The 27396-nt window shown below is 36.5% G+C and overlaps 1 protein-coding gene across 1 annotated transcript; it reads right to left on the bottom strand.

Moving 5' to 3' along the window:
- ARL5A (ADP ribosylation factor like GTPase 5A) lies at nt 1-27396 on the bottom strand. The gene is made up of 6 exons (XM_047083153.1): nt 27058-27396; nt 15660-15720; nt 14813-14960; nt 12883-12966; nt 7466-7617; nt 1-4539 (listed from the first exon to the last, which is right to left on the bottom strand). The coding sequence occupies exons 1-6, from the start codon at nt 27101-27103 to the stop codon at nt 4491-4493; spliced, it is 540 nt and encodes a 179-aa protein (XP_046939109.1). The 5' UTR covers nt 27104-27396; the 3' UTR covers nt 1-4490.

Here is a 27396-nt window from a genome sequence, read left to right as displayed (position 1 = left end):
TACCATAGAAAACACATATAATTTATTAGACGGACTTAAAAACCCACACAAATCAATTTTAGGCACTTCTTGGGTACAGACTATGGGCATCTTCTTTCAAAAAACAGGATATCTAATAGGCAAGACCATAAACTTTAATTTTTAGAACAATACAACAACAATTAGACAATTGATTTAAAAAATTGCATAAGCAACCCAACTGTATCCTGTTATAATTTCTTCACAATTCCACACACCATTTTAGGATTTAATAGAAACAGCCATTTTTTAGCATCGAAAGTTTTAAAACTCTCCTTCCTTTACTTCACTGATATGGTCTTAAAACTCATATATTCTTTGAGGAAGCATGATATACAAGTTCTACTTTTATATAGGTAGAACTTTAAATTAGTATTTTCTATACTGTGTCTATATCTATACAGAATCAACATATTATGGTTGATGATTTTGATGTCTTCTAAAGTCCATTTCAACAGGTTTATTTTGTAAAGATAGGCTTCTCATTACTAATTCTTTTAGACATCTAATGTTTATCTGTGTTCTTTAAGTAAACATGAGGAAAAAAACAGAATGTGAGCTATGGTTTTAAGGATATCTTCAGGGTAAATACTGCATATACATATGGTTTGGCATCTTTTTCTAACTCAAATAGTTTTATGGGTATCCTCCAAAATGTAATCGATTTTTGGTAATGGGAAGACAACATGCACATAATGTAATCCCTTCCATGCGTAACTAGCAGCTTAAGGAGCTGGCAAAGTCTAGGTAGTTCTGTTACCTTTCTGAATCTGCTTTTCAGCATATGAAGCTAAAATTAAGAAACATTAAAATGTTAAACACAGTGTGAAGGATTTTACTACTGGCTTTTATTTGCTGTATACACAGCAAGCCAATCTTCTGATATACCCCACAACCCTGACAATACACTCTTAATGAGCAAAGTACAAATCAATACATAAACCCAGTAGTGGGGACACAGCCAAGAACTAGAGAACCTACTTAGAAACTGGTAGTTTGGGGAACAATGGCTGTAAGGCAAAGTTTAGAATACCTCCAAGACTGAGTAACATACCTTCACTGATTGTGAATGAAGATACAGGAGAGCAAGGGATGGCTGAGCTATGAGAAAGCTGATCCTGAAGCAGGAAGTTTTAGAGTACATTTGGACATCTGGGAGGGGTTACTAAGTCATGCAAAGAAACCTTGCCTCTACCCAGCCTTGAAAGAGGGACTGATGCCAAGATACAACTGGGCAATTGAGAGAAGATGACCCCAAAGTCCACAGGATAATCTGGGATGTGCTGCTATCCTCTATATACAAAGTAGAACACATTACAGATATATTCCCAAAAATGCCTGCAGAGAAAACTAGAAAGCTGTCCATAGGTTTTCTATTTACATTAATATAAACAGATTTTGAGGTTGTCTGTACTGTATGTGGTTGCTGTAGTCACAGCAAGAAATATAAAATGCCTATGAGAGAGGACAATAAAATCCCATTTCCAGGCATCTTAATTCTATACACTCAGACAATAAAGAAAAGAACATCTCAGGGACTTCCTGCCTTTCCTCAAGCTCCCTGTATTTTCTGTTAACTACCTACTAGGCACTTCGTAAAGGCCAGAAACAACACTCTTCCATCTCATGCCACACTTCTAAAATCACTTTAACTATCTGCATTAAAAATGCCAGCCAGCAGTGCTAAAGCACTTTATTCTTAAGGCAAAATGTCATATTCCATACCCACTTCCCCCTGTCCCCCAAACCACCTGCCTTCACTATATTCTTTGCCCATCATGAGAGCCAAAGAAGTTAGAAAGAACTGAAAATTTTCAAACGAGACTCCTCAATATAATGTGTAAGATATACTTTATAAATGCTATCATCACAAAATTAAACACATTTAAATGCTTATAGCATATGGTTACTTTTATCAAGATATCAAGAATAACTGTATGACTTTCAAAATTAATATCAAACACGGGATATTTAATCCAGCCACATGTACAGGGGTATGAGGCTTTGTTCTTTTCAGAGGTAAGCACAATGACTCTAAATAAGATGATTGTTTACCCCCAAAAGTAGCATATTAAAAACCAAAAGCATTGCCCTTCACTTAATTCTACTTAAACTACATATAAATTGCCAATATAACTATTCATAAGGCTCGTCATCATATTTGGAAAGAATACTGTTAAAATTATCTTGATGTATATTTATACATGAATTAAAATTTTTTCCTCATTGTAATTTTGGTTTTATGTACAAGCATACAGGTACAACCTTATTTCTAAAGCTTGGCCTAGAAAGGTAGAATGTCACAAAAAATAATGTTTCATAAATGTGGTATAAGACTTCATGCATTCCCATGATGCCATGTCAATAACCTACTACACTAAACCAACTGTAACAATGCAGTGCATGCTTTAAACATCCAATTAAGAATAAATTTTAGCCAACAGCTTGTCGACAAGGGAATGTGCTGGTATACTGCTGAATTCACATGGCAGTAACCCACAAGACTAGACCATGAAAATTCAAATTAAAAGATAAATAGGGTAAAAGATGTAGATTTGCTGGACTACTTTACAGAATATTTATCTCAGATGAAAATGCAACATCTGCAAAATGGACTTGGGTTTTTAAGGGAGTTTTTAATATAAAACAAGTGATTCCTAATAGTGATTTGAAAAGTATGAGAACATATGAACAAATAAAGCTTAGTAATTTAGAATTTACTTTTGTAAAAGCAAGTTGACAAATATTAAAATGTTATACTTGCATTATGAACATTATAATATAAATATAAAACACAAAACATCCACTGTTAAACACTGATCTCCCATGCCTGACTTGGATTTAGCTACTGAGTATATTGTATTTTACAGAAAGAAACTTTAAAAGTTTTGTCAATGCTTGTACTATATACTATTACTCCTCATCAAAATCTGCGTGAAATCCAAAAGGCTCATATTAAAGGTAGTTACTTCTCTTCTTGAATATTCTAAAACATGCCACTTTGGATCAGCCTTCAGATTTTCAGGGCATGAAACATATACAAAGAGAGTACCCAAAAATATGTGTGAACACATTTAGGATAAGTCTGTTTACAATTACAATAAAAATACCTTCAACCTTCATATCTTTCCATTTTCAGTGAAAAACAAAATACCCTAACCAAACATAAGATATTTGGGGCCAAATTACTTCTTTGTAAAAATAATTTATCATGTGTTGATCGACTTTTTAAACCAAACTCTTAAAAGCATTAAAAAAATTGTGTTTTATAGCTGTCGATGCATTCACGTTGGTTAGTAAGAAGTGAAAAAGAAAAAAGTGTAGAAACAAAAAAATCTCAAACTATCCCAACTCCAGAAATAAATTTTCAAATTAAGAAAAACCTTTGTTGCTTAGAAAATAAGTACTTTTCATCTCAAACTCACTCTAAATGCTTGTATAATTCAATACCTAAGAAGACTCTAGGTAAATTATTTTGTAATATTTATAGGATGATACTTCTCTGGGTAGGCATATTTTACACAATAGCTTCCAATTAATGCGGGAAAAAAAATCACTTGATAATTTTAATAATTAATGATTGATTAATGGATTAACATTTTTCTCAGTAATTCAGATGGCATAGATCCAACAAAGGGAACAAGGATTGCTCAATGTGAAATTCTGTCCATTCGTAACACTAAGCCAAAAATTTGCAGATACTCCACTCAGATTACATGTTTTCATGTATGTAATTTGAACAACAAAAAAATAGGTACAAAATGTCGAGCTTTCTCCTTTTCTTTCTTTTTCGTTCGTTCTTTCTTTTTTTTTCAGAGCAGTTCAATGATTTTGGGGGTTGGTTAGTACAATACAGAGAACACAGGGGAAAGCACAAAATGGCACTTAACACCACTGCCAGTACTCATCTCATTACGGTTATAACTAAGGATAGTATTACCTTTTGTGTTATTTGCTTTTCTTCAGAACATAAATCAAAGCCATAAACTTGAACTTGAGGTATATACACAATAGATACACAACCTTATGCAAAATACTTTTCATAAGTAACCTTACATTTTAAAATATTGGAAACTGAATATCTGTGCTGATTTGTATTCTGACTTAATGGAACAAGAAGAGAACAACATTCAACTAGGGAGGCCTATACTGACAATAAAGCTCTTAAAGTTAGAAATGTCTCCTTCTCCCTTTGTACTTACCACAGGCTACACAATGTCCTGAGAGGATTCATTATGAGAAAAATGGCAATCACAGCTTTAAAGACCTTGCTTTGGAAGGGACTAATGAGAAAGCAGATTGGAAAATGAGACTTCATCTTTGTTCTCAAATAAGTGGTCTTAATTATTCTTCTTATAGAAAAAGTTTAAATCAGTTTATTATAAATATATCTAAACCATTAATTTTTGCAGCTTTCAGATAAAGTCCAGCACTTCGTTTATACAAAGTCTATGAGAAGAGGTCAGTAGAGATCATCTAATCTTAAGTCGTGACATCATCCATTCAAGTCCTTGGCATAATCTATAAAGAATATAAAAATCACTTGATTAAATTCAACTAAAAAACTATGAACAACAAACTAAAAGAAGATACCATTTTTCATTTACCTAAACAACAATGATTAAAAAAATCATTAATACCCAATGTTGGTGTTACTGTGGTGAAGCCATACTCTCATACACACACCCATGCTTTTTTTGGTTCTTTTTTGTCTCTAGTGCCTAGGACACTGTCTGACACATAAAAGGAGCTGAGTAATTATACAATGAATATCCACAGAAAATAATTTAGCAATGTGTATCAGAAATATTTAAAATATCAATACTCTACCTTTTTTCTACTTCTAGAAATATATTCTAAAAAAACCATCATACACAAGGACAGGTTGATGTATAAGACTATTCAAAGCATTTTTAATGGGTAAAGGTAAAATTTAACTACTTAGAAATAGAGAAAATTAAATTATAGAACATTCATATGATGAAATATTAAAAACTTCCTTTCAAAGACTATATTACAGTATGATAAAATGCTCATGATATAAATGAGGTAAAAGTGGCAGGATACTAAACTAAATATGTAGCTGAGCTGCTAAAACAAAGTATATTTGTAATATGTATATTACATCTGTATATTTAAAAAATTTGAAGGAAATAAAGTTTCTCATCACTAATACTAGTTACTATTGAATAAGGTGCAATTGAACGCAATGCAAAATACAGAAAGAAATGTTCACTATGATAAAACAAACTAAATGTTTACCAAGAGTAAAATTATATTATAACAAGAAGAAAGACTGTTAAAGACTGTTATATAATTATCTATGAGGAAGTTTGATAGGTATGAGAAACCATGCTACCGCACTTAATTGAAAAACACCACAACCCAGATTTTTTGTGGAAGTATGAATCTAATATTATAAAAGAAGAAAAAAAAAGAAGAAATCACAATGAGGTTAAAAAAAAATGGTTATTTCGGTGTTGGCCCATACTTTCCCTCCTGTTACCAGATTCCTTACTTTTAAACTACTAACAGGAAATGGTACAAAAAATAAGCAAACAGATTAACTCCAAACTGTTAAATGAACAGAAGTTACCTAATAGCAAACTAGAAACCATGCTAAGCATTTAATATCCATTATCTTAATCTTTACAATGTTGAGACCAGAACCCTTCCCATACTACAAGAGGGAATCCAGGCTTAAAAGATGCTAGCAAATGGCAGAGGTGGGGGTCAAAATGCCAACCAATACTAAAACCAAGAATTTAGATCAAGGTGGCTAGACTGCAGAAGGGAAACATTTTCACCCAAACCAAACATTTCCACTTGATAACTACTGCAAAGGGAAGCCCCCATAAACCCAAAAATTGAAAAGATATACGATCATTCATTGATTTCCTCTTTTAAGAATGAAATTGCCAGGGTTCATATCCATCCTAACTAATGATGTATTTTCCACACAATTACTCAAAGTATGTAAGTCAATCATCTACCAATTCTAGATGATCTTCTTTGCTGTCAAATTTATTAAAATCAGTGCTTTTGCTTAAAGACCTTTGGTAGACAAAGACAATGTATAAAGATATATCTATAACTATAAATGTATCTTAACATGTATTAAATTATTTGACAAAGAAATATGCAACGGATAAGGTATTTTTTTTACCTAAATGAGGATGTGGACAATTGGTATTATTTGTGACTTTTTAAAATGCACATATTTGCTTTCTTAAGGTTCTAATTATGCTCTATCAAATGTCTGTCATCAGGTAATACTGCCTTCTAGTTCACTAAGATTCAGCTTCAGCTCCATTTAATTCGTTTTTTCTCTGCTTTTAAATACATACATGAGGGATTCTAAATAGAGGTCTTAAATTTGGGGTTGAGGTTCTTCTGATGTTAGGTTAAGAGCAGAAGCTTGAGGCAGACACAGATGAGTTAGCTGAAGTGAGAGAAATTCTCTTCCTCACAAGACCAGGGTGAAGGGTGAACCAATATAATGGATTACTGAAGCTATCTTATCTCTGCCCCGAGCTTCTGCCCTTTCCAAGTACCTGAAGAACCTCAACTTCAAATGTAAGACCTCTAATTAGAATCTTCATCTCCAATTTATTTTTCACTGCTTTTAAATATATACAGATCCACCATATTTTGGAAAAACTACACCAAAAATCTTAATTTGCTCATCTTTCTAGCTCTTTATCCTATTTCTAACCTCCTTTATTCCATCTCTCCTAATAGCATTCTCTCCATCCTCCTGATCCTTGACCTTACATTTGACAATGCTGACAACCACATCTTTCTTGAAATCCTTTCAGGTCTGGGCATTAGACTAGGGCAAAATTCTACTGTAGGCACCTACCTTTCCTTCCCAAACCAGGAACCTTCATGCCACACTCTCTCCAATTCTAACTTTTTTTTTTTTTTAAGTGCAGCGACCTCCTCTTGACAAAATGAGTGGCAAAATGGTAGCAAAATGAGTACTCCCAAATTAGTCTTACATTTGAACCCTTTTCTAGTTCAGCTTCTTTATGGATAAAATGCAAACTAAAGACACTTGGTCCACCAGATTGTTATGAGGAATAAATGATACACCTGATACATGATACACCCTACGAAAAGCACTGGAGACACAGACTTGCTACAGTGTTAAATCCCACCATCAGTGCACGAACAGTTTCCTGACTTGTCCAGCTCTCCACACTTCCATTTCCCTGAACCCCTACAGCAACTCTATCATCTACACGTTCACATGGATTTGTTCAGTATGTTCATATGTATTACGTGTATGTTACAGGTTTTACTTATAGAACCAAGGTAAAACTCTAATTATAGATATAGATTATCCCTTACGTTGTTTTATACATGGTAGCCTTAGATATTTATTGACTTTAAGAAAAAATACATGTTTGTAAACTAAATACATGTTTTCTAAAAGACCTCTTACCCCTCGCCAGTAAGAGCACAGCATGCTTGGATATGCCACTGGTGATCTTTAATAGAAGTTAATTTCAAAAACTGGGAGATTTCTGCTACAGTCATGCATTCTTTAACATCTTGTTTATTAGCAAAAATCAGCAATCCAGCTTTTCTTAGGTCCTATAAAAGCAAATAAAACTGTAAAAAGGCCAGTGCATTTTTATTCACAGATTTTCCAACTTAAACAAATACTTTTGACAATCTTTTAACCTAGAATTCGACTACCTGACATAAAAGCATCTCACGGCTCTGATGCTGATAGATGGCAAACTTAAAACTAAGCACATTTTAAATAAACACATCTGTATTTGTATGGATTTACGTATTTCTTATAGCCCTAAATTACATTTTTTATGGTCCCAACTGCTATATTTAACAATAGTCATGACTTCAAATACATATTTACCCCTTCCCCTAATCCAAAACTAGGTTTCCATGGCCAAGAGCTACTCTTTAGCCTGGCACTCAAGAACTTTTCAAAATTTTACCCCTATCTATTCTTTAGGTACCCATACCTAAAGCTAGTACCTTCTAGGTGCCTAGGAAAACACACCATGTACGCCTTAGGGCCTTAGAGCTTAATTCTCAGTTGAGAAGTGCTATCCTAAACCAATCCTATTCTTCTGAGACCTAGCTCCTCTGTGTCCATGTAGATTCCTTAGATTTGAATATTCAATACGGCCATTTTGGACTGGCATTAAACTTATCAAATTTCCCAATTAGACAGTAAGTTCTACCACTTCTATGTTCTGCCTCTGAAGCAAATTCTTTAATCTTACTGAATTTGTTCTTCATAACATTTATTGAGTATCTAATCTGAGCAAGACACCCATTATGTTAACCATTTTCCAAATAAAATCTCTTTTAATACTCACAGGATTCCTGCAAGGGAGGCCTTACTATTCCCATTTTATAGATAAGGAAACTAAAACTCAGCAGTAAGTAACTCATACAAGGTTATACAGCTACTCAATGACAGAACCAGGTTTGAGCTGAGATCTTCCCACTATACCTGCTGCACCTCATCTATAAAATTCTGAGACTATCACCTACCTCCTGCGGATATAGTTTGAATGAATGAACTACTACATGAAAAACACTCAGTTCAGTACCTGGCTTCAGGTAACAGTTCAGTAAATGTTAGTTCGCTTACTGTCCTGAAAACGTGGATCACCTTTATCTTTGTGCATACCCCAAACTGACTGGTCTAATGTTTTATTCACAAAGCAGGCCAATGGTTAGTCATCGCCTTTTGCTCTATCCTACCCTCCCCCTCCCATTTTTAAAGACGGAAACTTCTTTGATAATCTGCTGAAAGTCATGGACCTTTTCCTCATAAAAATGTATATATGTATATATGCAAAAAAAAGTTTATATGTAATTTTAGGGTGTTAATAGATACTCTAAAGTCCATTCATGGATCCTAGATTAAGAACCCATGATAGATGCACTCATATATATGTGTGTGTATAGATACACGCGCACACGCGCGCGCACACACACACACACACACATACATGGAGAGATACTGAGAAAACTAAGGTTTTGGTGCTGTGCTTGCAAGTTTCTCAACTGTGCAGAATGACATCTTTATAGGATATTTTTATTTCAATCGTGTGTATCTGTGTCTGAAATAAGAAAGTCTTTAGTAGATACAAATTGACATTGCTCCACATTATTTTACTCTTATGAGAACATAGTTTCAACAATTTATATGATTTTATTTCTGATGTCAATAAAAAATATAAATAGTAAATTTCTTATTTGTTAAAAGGAGTCATGCAAAATGTTTTATACAATAATCAAGACAGACTTTTAGCTACAGCGCCCTCTCCAGGATAGCAGCTATGCTACCACGGTTAATGACAGTTACCTGAAAAACAGGGTCAGAAAAGGACACTCTAGAATGTTAAGTTCTAAGATTTTATGTTCAATTTATTTCACCTATGTTCAGTTCACCTGTCTTATAAACAAGGCAAAAAGTTGAAGGGATGGGCTATAACCAGGATATCTATTATATTATCAAGGATCAAGTACTTTTTCTCCTACCCTAAACGGAAAATAGCATACTTATCAATAGTTGATATGTGGCTGGATCACTGAGTAGATGGACTTTCCATGGAATGTAATCCTTATCTTCCTATCTCCCAGGTTTCAATACCTCTTACTAGTATATGCTGAAATCTTATATAGGTCAGGATTGCTAATGCTGGCATGTTTAAAGAGCACATTTCTGACATTAGAAATACCTGGCACAACTTGAAACACATAGTTTATGCTATTTTATTTGTATATAATCTATACTCATCACTCTTAGTGATGAAATTATTCGAAGAAGCCCCTGGACTAAAAATTGAAAAACAAAAAATAAAGCCATTCTATTGAAAGATTTCAAAGTAAAACCCATATTGAATATAATTTTTCTAGATCTCATAGGTTCAAGTTTTTTTATTTGGGGTTCTTGGTTTTCATTTTTTTAAGTTTATTAATTTATTTTGAGAGAGAGCACATGTGCATGTGTGCACAAGCAAGTGGGGACAGGTAGAGAGAGAGGGAGAGAGATTCCCAAGCAGGCCCTGCGCTGACAGTGCAGAGCCCGAAGCAGGGCTTGAACCCATGAACTGTGAGGTTATGACCTGAGCTGAAACCAGGAATCTTAAATGACTGAACCACGCAGGTGTCCCAGGTTTCTTGTTTTAAAAAAACAAACAGCTATTTTCCCTATTTTTAAGCAGTATTTAGCAAGAGAAGAAAATCTTCCTTTACTTTTTTTATTAAATAACTTCAGGATCAATTATACATTATGCTAACAGAAAAGAGATATATTGGATTAAGGCTGTTCATCAACTGGACTTAGCAAGAGGTCAAAGTACAAGGTGAACAGTGGTGATTTTTATCTATTAGCCATTTTAAACTTTGAAAAACTTTCTGCTACCTGTTACAGATTGTTGCTAAGAGTCTAAAAATATTTTTTCATTTAGTGAAGAAGATGAATAATTGCAGCACACGCAAGACATATTTATTTAGCATCTTCCATATGCCTTATGCAGTTGTCAATATGTTTCTCCAAGCTTCATTTGCAAAGATAATTCCTAGAAGTTGAGTTACTCCAAATAAAACGTCATCTACCCTTTTGTGTTTGGAATGATTTTAAAATTCATGAGCTTCAAAGTTTTGCACTTCATTTAAGATGAAGCTTTCGGAAATATTTAAAATCATTTTATAGTTTTATAGTTTTGTATTCAGTAATACAGGTAAAGCATCATTAGTGATGGTAAAAAGATTTTGTTGGTTGCTATGATATATATGAAACATCTGACTAACCCCATGTCAAAATTTGTCTTTCACTCACACATTCTCATTCTTTGATCCATTTGCCCCTTTTCAGATTTCTGCCTATTTGGCTCTTTCTGACCCTATTAATTGGTTTAATCCAGCTCCCAACTTCATCTGTAATTCCTTTCTTCTCTGGCACTCTCCCCATTCAGTCTCTTTCACTTTCCAACTAGGCCTTATTTCTGTCTTTTTTTCTTTTCTTCTTAGCAAAGAGCCTGAATAATGAGAATATTTAAGTTGAAATCCTGGCTCTTAAAAATCTGGTCAAGTCAAATAAATTTTCAGGACCTCACTGTACTCATCCATTACAGATGAGTAACATCCACAAGAGAGGAAGTGACCAGCTCAATTTAATGTCCCCAGCTAGTAAAATTCAATGACTTTGAGTCCTACTACTGAGCTCTTTGATCCTGCTATATATTGGCCAATTAGAACAAGGATCAAAGAAGAAGACTATCTGTTAAGAGTGTAAAAAACATACTCAAGATACAAATACATTTGTGTCTTCTTTTTCTTTTTCCTAAATCTTCAAACAACAATAACTCCTTGGTGTAAAATACAAAAGGAAAATTAAAAAAAAAAAAGAAAATCCTTAGTTTTCTACCTTTTTTATAGTTTATTTTTTGTTTCCCAAACTAGAATCAAAACTCGTTAAATGCATGAATAGCAACAGGTATTATCTTTTTTAAAAACCCAAGGGGTTTCACAAAGCTGCCAGAATGAATCCAAGACAGGAGAAGGTGCATCTTTGGTGGGCGTGATCACCACATGGAAAACAGAACTTCAATTTATACAACCACTTTATTAGGTGTCCTTACATCTTGACCGGATGCCAGAAACATTCCAAAATTCCTAATGCAAATCTCAAAAGCAAATCATCAAATCAATATTAAAATTAACATAAAACTTCCTTACAGATACACCGGCTTTTTTTAAGCTTTGTTAAAATTCCACTAAAATTAACAGTTACACATACAAATCTAAACATTAATTTTTTTATTTCTGTCTATAAATATGAGTTAAGAATGTAATATCTGTTGGGTTCCTGGGTGGCTCAGTTGGTTGAGTGGTCAACTTCAGCTCAGGTGATGATCTCAGTCTGTGAATTCAAGCCCTGCATCAGGATCTGTACTGACAGCTCAGAGCCTGGAGCCTGCTTCAGATTCTGTGACTCCCTCTCTCTCCTGCCATCTCCCCCACTTGCACTCTGTCTCTCTCTCAAATATAAATAAACATGAAAAAAAGAGTGTAATATCTGCAATAAAAGGCACACAAAAAAAAATCAACTGCTACTACAGTAAATATATGATTTTATAACTTATTATTATTAACTATATTGTTTAGTTTATTTCATTTTTAAATCATGCTACCTATAATAATTCTCAAAGACTAAGAAAATGTGGCTAGTCACGTAGTTTTGTTTGTTTACTCAAAGGGACAATATCAGAGAAACATAAGAACGACAACATTTAAGTATTAGTCTGATAACTGAGTTACAATCAAGCCTTACTAAATGTCCATGAGACCTTAAAATCTCATTTCTAGTGATAACCTTCTATATAATTATTGTTATAAAAGGCAAAATGAAAGCCAATTTAGGTCTTTTCACCCAGGAAAACTTCTAGACCAAATTAATCTAGGATAAAACAAATAGAAATCTATAATTGACTCCACAATCTTTCTGTTGTTTCCAGATACACTTCCAATTTGGGAAGTGTCAAACTGATAAAGCAGAATGGCCAACAGATTTAAGCCCGTATTTAAATCTGAAGTACGGGTGCTTGGCTGGTTTAGTCAATACAGCATGTAATTCTTGATCTCAGGATCATGAATTCAAGCCCCACACTGGGCGTAGAGCTTACTTAAAAAACTTTTTTTACAAAAATTAGTAACTAATATTAATAAGTAATACTATTTAAAAAATAATAAGTAACAAATAAATAAATATTTGAAGTAATATCGTAACAAGTAGAAAGAACAAATGTGATAGCAATATCACACACACACACACACACACACACACACACAGAATGCCAGAATTCTACTTACCTCATGGGCTAACATTTTATAGAGTTCTTCTCTAGTTACAGAAATTCTTTCTCTGTCTGTACTGTCCACAACAACAATTACAAACTAAAATAATTACAAAAAAATAGTGATTACACAATTCAATATTCATAAAATTTATAAAGTACTTAATTGATTTACAGACCACAAATACCAAGAAATTAGAGCCTCATGGTATGGTATTACTGGAAAACCAGAGATACCTTCTATATACATTGTGAAGCTTGAAGATTTGATCCATTTCTATTCAAATATCATTTGCTAATTTTTAAGAGAAAATAAGAGAAAAAAGAATACAATGCTAACACTATTAGAATGTTAGTTCTACTACTCCGTTAATATTCTACTCCATTAATACTACTCCGTTAGTATTCTAACCAATATACATGTTTGTTTCTAAATTAATGTCTTGAATGGTAATGAGCTTGTATCCAACTATGTGCACCAGTCAATATGAAAAAAATACAGTGAAGCTAATATAATGTTGTACACTAATTAGACTTTAATAAAAAAATCTTACTGAGAAAAAATATGAAAAAGAATACATTATAATCCCAGATTTTAGATATTTCTACAGATATTATTTATTAATATCGATCTGAAACTCTAAAAGGGCATGATATGGGAGTAATGTGACAGTTAAATCAACTTTTAAAAATCAACAAATGAAAGAATACATCTATTTAAATCCATGCTTCTCTTGTTTATGTAAATGGTACCTGCTGCCTGCAAGCACAACTCTTTCTTGAACTAATGAGACTAGGGTCAGAAGATGTAGTGAGACCTGTGAAGGAGCCAAGGAGGACTGAGCTACACTGTACCTCTTCTTCACCTGCACGAGTACCAAGAACCACCATGGAAGCAGAACCCGAAACAGTCACTTTATGATGGCACTGGTGATGCCCAGGTTAACTCTGCTTATAAAGAACAAGCACTATGGATTTTTTAAAACCAGCTTTCCATTTCCAGATAAACCACTGTTAATTTTCAGAGTCTTTTCTATTTATCAGATGTCATTAACCATATGGCAGATGGCTAAGAGAACTGCTACTTTACCTCTTCTCTCACTTGACACTCACCTAAGACCCATCCTATTCTAAGGCATTTTAATAAAACCATTAATTTTTAAGATGTTGTCATAAATTTGATACTTGCAGCATTATACACAGAAATACTAACCATATATACCTTTCCTTCTCCAAAATACATGATCAAATGCTTAGCAAAGTGTTAGGGGATCAGGTCATTAGAGACAATTAATAGTGTCTTAATGATACAATATGCATCTTTATATACATTTGGAGTTTTATAATCAGTACTACAAAAACAACTGTCACAATAAATTGAACTTTCAATTTACAAGGTCTATACAATAAAGGTCTCAAATGTCATAGGTCTGAATTGCCTCTTGGGAAATAACATATAAATAAAAACATGATTTATGTCCAAATTGCTTTATAACCAAAAGAAGAATTATTTCATGTGCAATTGTGCTGCATAAAAGAACATACATAGTAAAGGTCTGGCCAGGATTCAAGCCTCCAGAACCCTCTCATTTAACTAGGATTTTCTGTATGTAGACAAAAATAAATACTAAGAGAGAAATAAAATGACAAAGTGTGAGATTGAACTTACTGTAAAAACAACTATTTAAGATGAGTTCTGGGATCCATACATAATCAGACTAATCAATCACCCCTTCATTCCAATTCTCCCTATAGACAGGTTCAATGAGAGTGGATATACAGAACAATGACCCTGAAACAGGGAATCAAAGATTCTATCATGTTTAAATTCTACTTTTATTAACATATTGGGATATTTCAAAAAGATTAATTATAAGAGTTCACATCTAGAAGATATTTCCCAAGCATTCTGTTCTTAGAAGTTTTAGTATATTAAGAAACATTACCTCTGTGTTAGTATAGTAAGTGTTCCAGGAAGAACGAAGAGATTCTTGACCACCAATATCCCACATTAAGAAACGTGTATTATTAATCACTATTTCTTCTACATTACTTCCAATTGTAGGTGATGTATGTACAACTTCATTCATAGAACTAGAAAAAAAAAAGTTCAAATATATTACAATTAGCAGGGAAGCTAGACTGTTTGAGCATTTTGTAATCAAAGGATAAATCAGCAGGAGTTTTCATATTTTATATCCAAATGGCCCTTTCCCACTAGCTCAGAAGAGTAAGGTAAGGGTTGGGGCATCTGGGTGGCTCAGTCCTTAAGCATCTGACTTTGGCTCAGGTCATGATCTCATAGATCATGAGCTTGAGTCTCACACCGGGTGAGCACATGCCCTGCTTTGGGGGGAGCATGAGCTCCACTTCAGGTGAACACAAGCCCCGCCTCAGGTGAACCCCACTTCTCTGTCTCTGTCCTTCACTCACTTGTGCCCTCTTTTTCTAGAAAAAAAAAAAAAAAGGAGTGACGTAAGGGTTTAAACAGGGATGGAACTAGGTAGTGGACGATCCGGAATACTCTAGATTGAATCCCAGAAACTATATAAACAATATTTCTCTACTTTCTATAAGTAAAAAAACTGAACAACATGCTCTACATCATATAAATTTCTAGCTGTCCTACAACAGTTGCTTAAATCTGGCTCCTGGTTTAGAGTCAACCTGACTTCTTACAAAATATTTTAGGTTCCATATAACTTTTTATTGCTTTTGCTAATCAAATATTACCCAGGCAGAAAAAATAACTATGAATGATAAAATAAAAATTTTAAACTAGTTAATACTTACAACTGGTAAAGAATGGTAGTTTTCCCTGCATTATCCAGCCCAACAATGATAACTTTGTGCTCTGAAATAAAAAAAAAACATTAATCATTTATTAATTAAAAACAAAAATAGGCCATTTAAGTTCTAACCGTGAATTTTAGGCATCAACTGGGTACATAGTGGGGTAGGGTAAATTAGAAAAAAAGGTCAGCCTTTAAATCTGGTAGCAGAAGGCCAGGTCCCATCATAGATAACCGTAAACTGAGTACATTTAGACCACAGAATTGTTCTAACACCCAATCTAACCAAATTCTAAGGTTAGAATTTGTTCTAACCAAATCTAAGGATGTATGGCTATGGTGGCAGCGACTCCCTCTCCCTTGGCTTCTATGACACCACTTTCTCCAAGTTCTCTTCCACTCTCTCTTGATATATATAGATTTTTTACCACAGATTCCTCTTCCTTGGGTCTTCCTTCAAAAACATTCATGTTTCCCAAAGCTGTCTTCTTCCATTCTCTTCACATTTTATTTAGCAGGCGCTCTTAGGGCCTATCTAGTTCTATGCTATCTAAAAACTATTCCAAAGATAGTATGTGGAAGAAGCTCATTTCCAAAGATGGTGTCTGTATAGTCTCCTCCCTTCCCTGATTCCTTGTGAATCTGAGCTGGTCCTGTGACTCACTTTTAACCAAAAGAATATAGCTGAAGTGATGCTGTGTGACTTCAAGCCTAGACCATTACAAACCTTGCAGCTGCCTGGCTCTCTTGGACAACTACCCTTGGAGTAAACTGGACACCATGTAACAAGTCCTACTATCCCCAAACCACTATATACATAAGTCAGAAAGCCTAAGCTGATCATGTGGCTTGACCCTGTGGAGACAGATCACCACATGGTTGTCCCAGCTGTTCTAGCCATTCCAGATGAGATGCCAGACACACAAATAAAGAAGCCATCTTGGATATGTAGCCAGGTCAAGCTATAGATGACTCTAGTTCTAGATGTTAACTGCAACCAAATGAGAATCCCAAGCTAGAACTTCCTAGCTGAGCTCAGTCAAATCACAGAACCATGACAGATAAATGATAAATTATTGCTTTAAGTCACAAAATTTAGGAGTGGTTTGTTACGCAGTGGTAGATAACACAAGCACTATGGAAAAAGACATGCAATTATGTGATCTTGGGCAAATGACTTATTTCTCTAATCCCTAAGTTTTCTCGCTATAAAACAGGGACAACAATACCTATCTTTCAGAGTTGTATAATGATTAAGATAGCACATGAGCAGTGCCAACCACTAAGAAAGATTGTTCCTAATCCCAAATCTCTCCTAAACTCCAACCTATCTAGTAGACACAGTTCCACTCAACATATCCCAAACCCAACATTCAAACCTTTTTCTAATTCTATTCTACCTAATTTGCTTAATGGCATTACCACAAATTCAGTTGCCCCCGGAGCTTATTCAATGTTTCCCTCAACCCCAACAACTAATTTGTCACCAAGTTCTATGGATTCCACCTCAAAAATATATCCTGAACCTGCCTCCTTTCACCGGTCCTAGTTGTAGTCCTTCTCATTTCTTATTGTAAAACCTTCCCTACGTAGACTGTCTCCAATCCACCTTCCCACTGTTTTTACAGTAATTGTTCTACACTACAAAGCTGATACCACCACTCTTATTGAAATGATGGCTCTCCATTTTGACAGAAAGACACGGCACAAGTTCTCAGCCTTGTAAATAAAGACAGTCATAACTGACTAAGCTCCGGCTTTATCTCTCACCACTACCACCAGGTACCTAGGCTGAAATTCAAGCCATTCTCCCCACATAAGCTGCCATATGTCTTTACAGCAAACATTTCTCTACCTCTACTCGGTTTTTCCCTGAGCCAGAATTATCTTCTCCAATTCTCCATTTAGGGAATTCCTACTAATCTTTTAAGTTTAGTTTTCCCCCCAAAATCACTTTCTCATGCTTTTCCACAATATCTCTAACTAGCACTTATCATTAACTATTTACACATACACTAACTAATCTTCTCAGCCCAATAAGGCATGCTTTATGCGTATAGATCCCAGGCCAATCATCTTTATAATCCCAGTCACCACAACTTTTCCTGGCACAAGGTACTCAACAAATGTTGAATTAATTACTATTCATTCTATAAATAATAGATGTTGAGGATTGTAACACCTCACAGTAAGGATATCTTTGAGAAAAAGCCTTTTCAATGAGATGGCATAAGTTTTCCAATAGTTGCCATTTGCCGTAGAGGGGAATTCCTATTATACAAAAATAGGAAGATCAAGTAAATAGAAAATTTTAACACAGTCTATTTTCTCCAATCACTCATTTCTCTGAAGAGAGGACAGGCAGCTTAGGACCACTAGGGTTCTAAAGGGAGATGATCATGTTTCCCCCATATAGGTTCTTAAAAACAATTTTAAAGATGCAGGGCCCAGTACATTTAATCTTTCGAGGTGACTAGGGTAAAGGAACTGAGAAAATGATCAAATACAAAGATGACACTTATTTTAAATAAAGGGTTAATAACATGTAGAGGGCTTGCTAAGGGAAGTTCAGTTGAATGACCACCAAAGGCCTCATCAAGTGATGTTTCTCTCTGGTGAATTTACCTAGTGCATGGCCCTTCATCTCCCAGGTCCACAAACTCAATCCTGCTAGTATCTCAGAGTAGACAGGGCTCAGAGAAAGCAACTCACAGAAATGACATATACACAAGAATGCCAAAATGAGTAACATACAATGAGATCAAATGTTCAAAACTAACCTGGCAAGTGCAGTCTCTCCCTAAGGAAAAGCAATAGGGTGGTCAGATTATTTGGGGAACATGGGCTCCCATCAAAGGGTGTGTTTCATAAGTTTAATGACTGGATATATCCATCTTCACATTAGGGCCATACCTGCATCAGGGCCAGATTATAGAGTTCTTGAAGGAAGGTACCATTTTACCTGGAAAGTTTTTAAAATGCATGGCAATTCTGCCTAATTCTGTATTTTTCTATGCCCCCCAGAATAAGCATTCTTCTTTTAATGGTGTATCTCTTCCTCACTTCTATTACTACAACCACCTATAAACATTTTAATTAAGCAGAATTCACATCAGGCTATACTGTGATCTCTGGCTTGGATGAAAATTTTTAGCTTCCCACTTGAATACTAATTTTTAATAATACCATTCTCAAAATGCCAACTATTTTTAGTTTCAGGAATATCATTTTCTAACCTCCACTGTATCACCTGGACTAAATTTAGACAGACTAGACTAAGACAGACTAGACAGACTAGACTTTAGGCCAATACTAAGGAAGAAAATACAATTAATCTGACCCATGTGAGAAATATCATTCTAAAAAGTATCAAATTAATAGGGGAAAAAGAAACAGTACAAATATAGGCAAGAATCTATGACAAATAACTATAGACTGACTTAAAAAAGTGTGTGTGTACAAATAACACATACAGACACCCCAAATACAAAAAGCATTGTCTGTTACAAAGTCCTTCATCACTTAAAGAGGTTGGAGTTTTATTCTAACCATGCTTCCATTTTTCAAAGTATTTTGCTACATTTCATTTGTAACTGCTATCAGAGCCTGTGGTACACTGTTTTGAGCATTCACACAGAGCCCCTTAACAGCTGAAGACCCCTTAACAGATGAAGATGAATTTGAATTTAAAGGGGGATGGGAGCCACTTGGTATTATCTCAGCCATAAAGTAAAAGATGGTTCAAATGAGTGCTATCTTTTTTCCATTAAATGAAGTGTAACCCCTAAATGATAAGAATGATTTAAAGATTTGTCTAAAAAATTCTAGGGGCGCCTGGGTGGCGCAGTCGGTTAAGCGTCCGACTTCAGCCAGGTCACGATCTCGCGGTCCGTGAGTTCGAGCCCCGCGTCAGGCTCTGGGCTGATGGCTCAGAGCCTGGAGCCTGTTTCCGATTCTGTGTCTTCCTCTCTCTCTGCCCCTCCCCCGTTCATGCTCTGTCTCTCTCTGTCCCAAAAATAAATTTAAAAAAAACGTTGAAAAAAAAAATTAAAAATTCTAAAAGGAGTTTCTAGGGGCACCTGGTTAAGCGTCGGTTAAGTGTCCGACTCTTGATTTCGGCTCAGGTCATGATCTCATGATCAAGCCTCACTTTGGGCTCTGCTTGGGATTCTCTCTCTCCCTTGTTCTCTAAACAAATAAACTTAAAAAAAAATAAATAGGGGTGCCCAGGTCACTCAGTTGGTTAAGCGTCCAACTTGGGCTCAGGTCATGATCCCACAGTTCAGAGTTTAGGCCCTGTGTTTGGCTCTGTGCTGACAGCTCAGAGCCTAGAGCCTGGTCCGGATTCTGTCTCTCCTTCTCTCTCTGCACCTCCCCTGTTCCCACTCTGTCTCTCTCTTTCTCAAATATAAACATTAAAAAATAGTAATAATAAATAAAAGGCGTTTCAATACATATTTTAAGTAATAGCAGGCGTATATGTAGAAAAGCTCTCCAGCCTTCTAAAAAGCTTTTGGGGCACCTGGGTGACTCAGTCAATTAGGCATCTAACTCTTGATTTCAGCTCACATCACGATCCCAGGGTCGTGGGATTGAGCCCTGCATCAGGGTCCACACTGAATATGGAGCCTGATTAAGATTCTCTCTCTCCCTCTCTAAAATAAAATTCTAAAAAAACATTTTTTAATAAAGTAAAATAAAATAAAATGATAGCTTTTAAGGTGAAAACTTACCTAGCTTTGTTTTTTAAAACGGTCTCCTTATTTTAGCCATGCCCCATAGGACTTATTTCCTGATTCCAACCATAGTACTTTTCTACCACTTCTCTAAGGAAGGACTACTAGACAAAAAAATACTACAGAAAGATTCTTTATCATACCTGACCACAAGCTGAACATAAGCAAGGTAAAATTGCTGTGAACAAAACCCACTGTGCAATAACACACAGACATAAACTGAGATAAAGCACATGGCAGAAGAGGCTCATACCAGAGGATTCCATCTTCTCATAACACAACTTAGTTGCCTGCTGAGGACAGGATGTGATTTTTACAACCACTGCATAGAATGAACTAGAGAATCAATAAGATGGAATCAGATAACAACATATCCTGTTGTGGATAAATATTTAAACTGCCATAAGTCTGTCTTCAGTAGTGCCTAGAAAAAAAAAGGATACTGGGAAGAGAAGGCATGGAGGATAGTAACAAGATGAGGATTCTTGTCTGGCATGGTGGAAAATAAGAGACAAAAGCATCAAAGATGGTGAGAGGGGAAGTAATGTAGCACTGGTTTCCGTACTGGAAACCTCCTTCTTCTATTTAATTTTACAACCTCAATACATTCCTTTGTCACCTGCAAGTGCATAAATATGCAAACATGCCTCCAAATTCTTTTTTTTTTTTTTTTTTTTTTTAAATTTTTTTTTTTTCAACGTTTACTTATTTTTGGGACAGAGAGAGACAGAGCATGAACGGGGGAGGGGCAGAGAGAGAGGGAGACACAGAATCAGAAACAGGCTCCAGGCTCTGAGCCATCAGCCCAGAGCCCGACGCGGGGCTCGAACTCACGGACCGCGAGATCGTGACCTGGCCGAAGTCGGACGCTTAACCGACTGCGCCACCCAGGCGCCCCTCCAAATTCTTAAGACATAAGAGAATTTCTAAAGTCCATCAAGGGAATACAAGCTAATGGAATTAAAAATATAAAGTTTTTAAATTGGTAAAAAAAAATTTTTAAGAAAAAAAAAAAAAGAAACTCCAATCAAATGTGTGTGGCACCTGGAAAATCTCCAAGGAGCTGCATGTTCTATGGGGCAGTCTAAGATCTCTTTGGAGGGCATTCCAGCGAGGAATCCGTGATGCAGAAGACCTTCACCTTTTCACCCCACACGAACACCTACAAGCCACATTCATCACCAATTTCTATCCACCCTTCTCCCCAAGATTTGTCTGTATTTGAATTTTTAAGTGTTTTACAATAAAGCACCAATGGCTGTTTAACTGCTTCCTAAGTCTAAGGTATAGCACATAGACCACAGTGAGAACTACAAAATTAAGATATAACTGCGTAATAGGCTCAAAGATAAAGGTGGCAACTTCATGGTGAAAAGCCAGTTTACTACCAATGATAGGGTTAAATTATTCAGACTTTCTAATACTGCATCAACTTCCTTTGGAAATTCTTAGGCTCCTTCACCACCCCAGCCTGTTCCTCCCATTACCAAGATGGGAGCAGAATTCTACGCAAAACCTAAAGTTGTAGCCCAAAAGTGTTCTAAGGCACTCCAAAACAAATATTCTACAAAACCTAAAACATAACATGCATACTAAAAGATAAGATTATGGGCAAATGCAGTAAGAATTTTGGCTATTCCAATTCTTTGATTCATGTGCTTCATTACGAGTTTAGTGTTTAGTATGATTTTTCTTTTAGAGTATCTATGCCACAGCATTCTTATTCAGATGAGCCAAAACAACTACACACGGTTACAATGCTTGGATAGAATTTGGAATTATCATTTAGGCTTCAGTTTCCCAATCAATACTTTACTGTTTTGTCATGAAAATGCTCCTAGTTTCCCCTCTTCATTTCCTTTTGTCACACCCAGACAGCCTATCAGTTGCATTCATTGCCAGGTTCTAAAACTCAATTTATATATATATTCCTCCAACCACCAGTCAGCAAATTAAACGAAAAGATGTCACTGTCATCCTGGAGGACTTCTAGTTCTGTGAATCATACCAAAGTCAAAACACACAAATGCTAAGGCAGATAAATTGAGAGTCATTCTGACCCTTCATTATCATCTCATTTCTACACTACACAAAACCCTAACTCTATCTTACATAGAGCAAAAAATCCACCTGTCATGTTGTCTATCGTTCATTCTCCCAGTCCCTAGCACCAAACCTGGAATAAAGCAGGTGCTTAAGAAAGTATGAATGAAGAAATAAATCAGATCTGGAAGATATAAAGGTTGGACGTGAAATACCTGATCAAGTCACTTTGTATTAAAAGTTCAATTTTCAAAATCTAGAAGCATCATTAACAAAAAATAGTTTGAAAATAAACTTACTATTTATAACAATGGTAGTAAAGTCTCAGGGAAAAAACACCTCTTTCACACTAAGGTTGCTGAATGAAAAGCGATGATTATACATGGCAAAATCAGAGATGCAATGAGGAAAGAGAAACCACACAATAATTTGAACTTGCTAAGTTTAGTGTAAAGAAAACAACTGGGGCAGGGAGCACCTGGGTGGCTCAGTGGGTTGAACGTCTGACTTCAGCTCAGGTCATGATCTCACGGTTTGCGAGTTTGGCCAGGCGTCGGACTCTGTGCTGATAGCCCAGAGCCTGGAGCCTGCTTTGGATTCTGTGTCACCCTCTCTCTGCCCTTCCCCCACTCATGTGCTCTCTCGCACGCACGCGCTCTCTCTCCCAAAAACAAATAAATATTAAAAAAAAAAAAAAGAAAGAAAAAACAATTAAATGGGATCAAAGTAATGAGGGCTTGGCTAATAAAAAATAATGCTAAAGACTATTGGACTGACAAATATAAGGAGAATCCACTACGCTTAGGGGCTTAGACAGAGCTTCCCCAGAGCCCCCTGGACTGAGATGCAGACCTCACTGAAAGCCTTGGTTGTGGCGCACAGAAGTAGCTGTGGGGATCTGCCAGTGAATCTTGCTGGAAATCTTCCCTTTAGGGTGCTGGGGAAAACTTCATTGAGAGAGATTTTGCTGGAGGTCCTCCACGATGAAATCAACTGAAGTGGGTGCTAGAAACAGCCGGCGATTGCTAACCACTATGCAGTGCAGGAGCCAGCCACTAGAAAAGGTGTTCACCCTCCTAAAGCAGGACAGAACCTGCTAAAAGCACACTGTACCCAGGAAGAAAAACTATTTCCTCATTCAACGTCCCTCCAATGCCTTGTCTACTGATAAAGCTTAATATTGTGCCAGCTGGCAAAAGAAAAATATATAAGGATCCAGCTCCATATCCACACAGCGTGCAAGAACGAGGATTATGGAGCTAAATTTTATTGCCATAGTCCATCTCTTTGACTGAGCTTCCATATGTACTCTACTCTTCTACATAGCTGAACTCCCATACAAAAAAACCCAACAGCAGCAGGGGTGGCCTTTCCAGCACCAGGCTCCGGCAGCACAGGCAGCTTCATCAGCATTCATTCATAACTTACTCCTTTCCTAAGAGCCAATCAGAAGAATAATACAGGCTATCAATAAGGAAATTTCACAACTTATTCATAGTTCACATAAATGACAAAGTTCTTAAGTTTAGCTAACGTGAATCCTTCTTACACAAAGAAAGTTTTTTTGTTTATTTGTTTTTTAAAGAGCACTAACTATGGCAATAGATGACCCTGGTTAAAATCCCAGGTCTCTTAACTGTAGTGCCTTAAGCAAGTTACTTAATGTTTCTTTGTCCCTATAAATTCGGGAGAAATCTTCCTCCTAGGGTTGTTGTCAAGAGTAAATCAACTGAAATGAAGACTAAATCAACTAATCTGCGTTGAACCTAACCTTGCAAAAGTCAGCAAATGTTAACTATTATTATCTCATCTCTAGAGATGGAGTTAGCTTATATCCTGTCTCCCTACACTAGAATGAACCCTCCACAAAGGCAGGGAGATTTGTCTGTTTTGTTCCCTGCTTTGTTTCCACCACCTACAACAATAACTGGCACAAACAGGTGCTCAAAAATATTTAATAAACCACTGATCACAAACCCTTCTATACTAAAAGACACTCATGACAATTCTTCAACGTCCTACTGTTATAAAGACTTATAACTTAGTAACTGAGAAACAATAAATGGGGAGAGGGGAATCAAAGAAAAAAATTATGCCAATCTCTCCTTTAATAAGACATGTATCTGCAACATATTTCTTCAGTGTTTTAACGTGGCATTTACCAGTTGTGTGGCCCAGGAAAATCACTCCACCGGAACATCAGTTTCCTCTTTTGAGGGGAATAACTACAAAGAATAACTACAAAGAACTGTTGAAACATTATTTTTTCTTTAAATAACGTATATAACACCATTTAGGACAAAATTTATATTCTATTGAATTTAAATATCGCCTAAAGGCAACCTCTGGTTTTTCAAGTTTGAGAAGTATGCAATTAGCTTTCACTGTGCACTCAACCAAGCTAAACTTAAACTGAAAAAAAAAAAAATTCTAAAGGTGTTTCAGAAAAAAAGAGATATGGCACGAAGTTCCCTCAGCACAGCCAATTCTGTAATCCCCTAAAATTTTCCTTCCAAGAGTTTATGTGAAAAGAACATAGGATTGTGTTCTGTACCTTCTGAAGGTAAAATAAAGCATCCAAGATCTATCTGACATATATATCATATCTCCAATTTAAAAGCATCAAAATCTGACATTAGATTTAATGGTGAATATTCTGAAATATGATCCTACTGATTAACAACCACATCATTTAGCAGAATAGTTTATTCACATTTTCACAATATTTTGACATCTAAATTTCTAAAACTTAACTCCATTAGTTCCTCTTACTATTAATTTCCCAACACTGAAAGAAATGTCCAGTCAAAAATTACCACAAAATACAAGCAACAAGAACACCACTATTAGCAATTTTTGGTAGCAACAATGCAGTAACATCCTTATTGTTTACTACTTGCAAGTAGCTGTTGGCAAAGCTGTAATTCATTCTTAAGTTACAGACACAAATAATTTTATCACTGACTTAAAATAGAAAGTGGAGATATCTCATTTTTCTTGCAGGACTAGAGCTCAATCAACAAGCAATATAAATTTCATAGCAGAGCTGAAATACTAGCTTTGCTAAAAATAATACAAAAATTATGGAGGTAAAAACTAGAATAGATCCTATCTACTAGAAACACTACCGATTTTACAGCAATGTTAGTTCCTATTCTTGAGACCTAGAGATTACCTTTCCAATATCTGTAGGCTCCACAGTCACTCACCCAAGATCCCTGGTGTTCTACATTGAGAACATCTAGACCCAAAGAGGTTAAATGACTATGTCTCACTTCCCCTCTCCCAACAGAAACAGCTAGCTAGAGACCAGGCAGATTAGAACTGGTTTTCTCCATTTTAAGAAAAATTCCCATATCAGAAAAATCATTTTAAATATTGCTCTTCAGAGTGTCATGTGATCTACACTACCTTTTTTTTTTTTTTTTTTTTTTTTTTTTTTTTTTTTAAGATACACAGCAATTGCAAGTTCCAGTTCTGCTCCCTTCCTATCATCTTCTTATAGGAGGCTGGATCATGAAGGAGAAAGTGGGGATACGTTGTAAATAATAGATGCCACCACTCATTCAGGTCTTCATTGGAAAACTTTGGGATGTGACACCACCACCAGCTCACCCAAGACAAAATAGCAAACTAAGTTACTGACAGCAGAAATGATAAATTACCCAACATGCGTTAAAAAGGAACAAAAGGGCACCACTAACTATAGTATATCTCAATGACTATGGAGTTTTGTTAAAGTTGTATCCTCTTTCCTCAGTTTTAGAGATTCATCTTGTAACAAATTTTAATAAACCTGATATGCATTTCCAGTCAATGTTTGAGTTCAGATGAACTTAAGCATCCCTGTGTGATAATATATTCTGTATGTAGTAACTTGCTCGTTACCTACATAAACAAATGTTTCGTATGGCATGTTTTCACATGCTTTCAGTGAAACACTTTAACACTTTTCATCCAGCCAAAAAAACCCCAAACCCTCCACTTAAATAAGGAACACAAACAGGAAAATGATCTTAAGCTTAACCTTAAACACAAATATGAATATAGGAAAAGGAGTGAGATCCATTGCCATTCGGGATGCACTAGTCTCCCCAAGGAGAGGGATGGAGGTGCAGGGAGAGCTCATAAACCGAGGTGTACTGGACAACTCAAGAGCGATTCCTCAAGTTTCCCGCATTCTGCAACCCTCCATCGCTCAGTGGTGCGGCTCGGGCCATAACCTATAACCTTCATCCCAGAGTACCCCAGCATTTCTATGTGGTGTCCAAACCCAATTGCTGGAGGAAAAAGGGCCATAAGACAGGCCAGGCCCTACAAAGGGACGTCGGACGTGGGGCAAGAAACCTTTTCCTTTCCAAATCGAAATCGGAGCAATGGGTGCATTTGCAGAATGGATTTCGCAAGTAGGTCCCTTAAGAAAAAAACCATTCCCGAACTCGGGAGTGGGGACTGAAAGCCCCCGGACCAGCATCAACGCAGCCCGCACCCAGAGCTGAGACGGCGCGCAGTCGTACCGCCCACATTCCGGAAGTATTCGGAGACCACCCCCCCCCCCCACCCTCCCGGCCAGGGCCGACCCTCTCCCCCAATCGTAAGCCCTCGGCCCGCACCCCTCACCCTGGTGATTGAACAGTCTCCATATCCTGGTGAAGAGAATTCCCATTCTTGGGCAGCGGACCCCCCCCTCCAGCCACCCGGGCCGCCTGGCCTCCCCCGGCTCAGGCTGAAGGGGAGGAGAGAGACGCGCCGGTGCCTCCGCCTCTGCTGCTGCTGCTGCTGGTCCCGCGCTGGCCGCCAGCTCGCTTCCTGGGAACCGGAGGGAGGCCGAAGCCCAGGCCGCCCTGCCGCGTGCGAGGCCCCGCCGCTGCCGCCGCGGCACTCGCCTGGCTCGCGGACATCGCCGCCGCGTTGTCTGCGACGAGCCTCGCGGGCCACCGTCCTCCCCCAGCTCCTCTC

This window comes from Lynx rufus, unplaced genomic scaffold (assembly GCF_022079265.1).
Source record: "Lynx rufus isolate CCGP_SWC_20201006 ecotype Redwood Valley unplaced genomic scaffold, mLynRuf1.p SCAF_2, whole genome shotgun sequence".
In the NCBI taxonomy this organism is placed as follows: Eukaryota; Metazoa; Chordata; class Mammalia; order Carnivora; family Felidae; genus Lynx; species Lynx rufus.
This window is presented reverse-complemented; position numbering and strand designations above follow the sequence as displayed.

Excerpts from the sequence above, each read along its gene's own strand:
- ARL5A (XM_047083153.1), bottom strand. The coding sequence starts at position 27,103 with ATGGGAATTCTCTTCACCAGGATATGGAGACTGTTCAATCACCAGG. Across the intron at positions 15,721-27,057 it reads GAGACTGTTCAATCACCAGG|AGCACAAAGTTATCATTGTT; the intron begins GTGAGGGGTGCG and ends TTTTTATTTCAG. Across the intron at positions 7,618-12,882 it reads ATAAAATGTTAGCCCATGAG|GACCTAAGAAAAGCTGGATT; the intron begins GTAAGTAGAATT and ends TTGCTTTTATAG.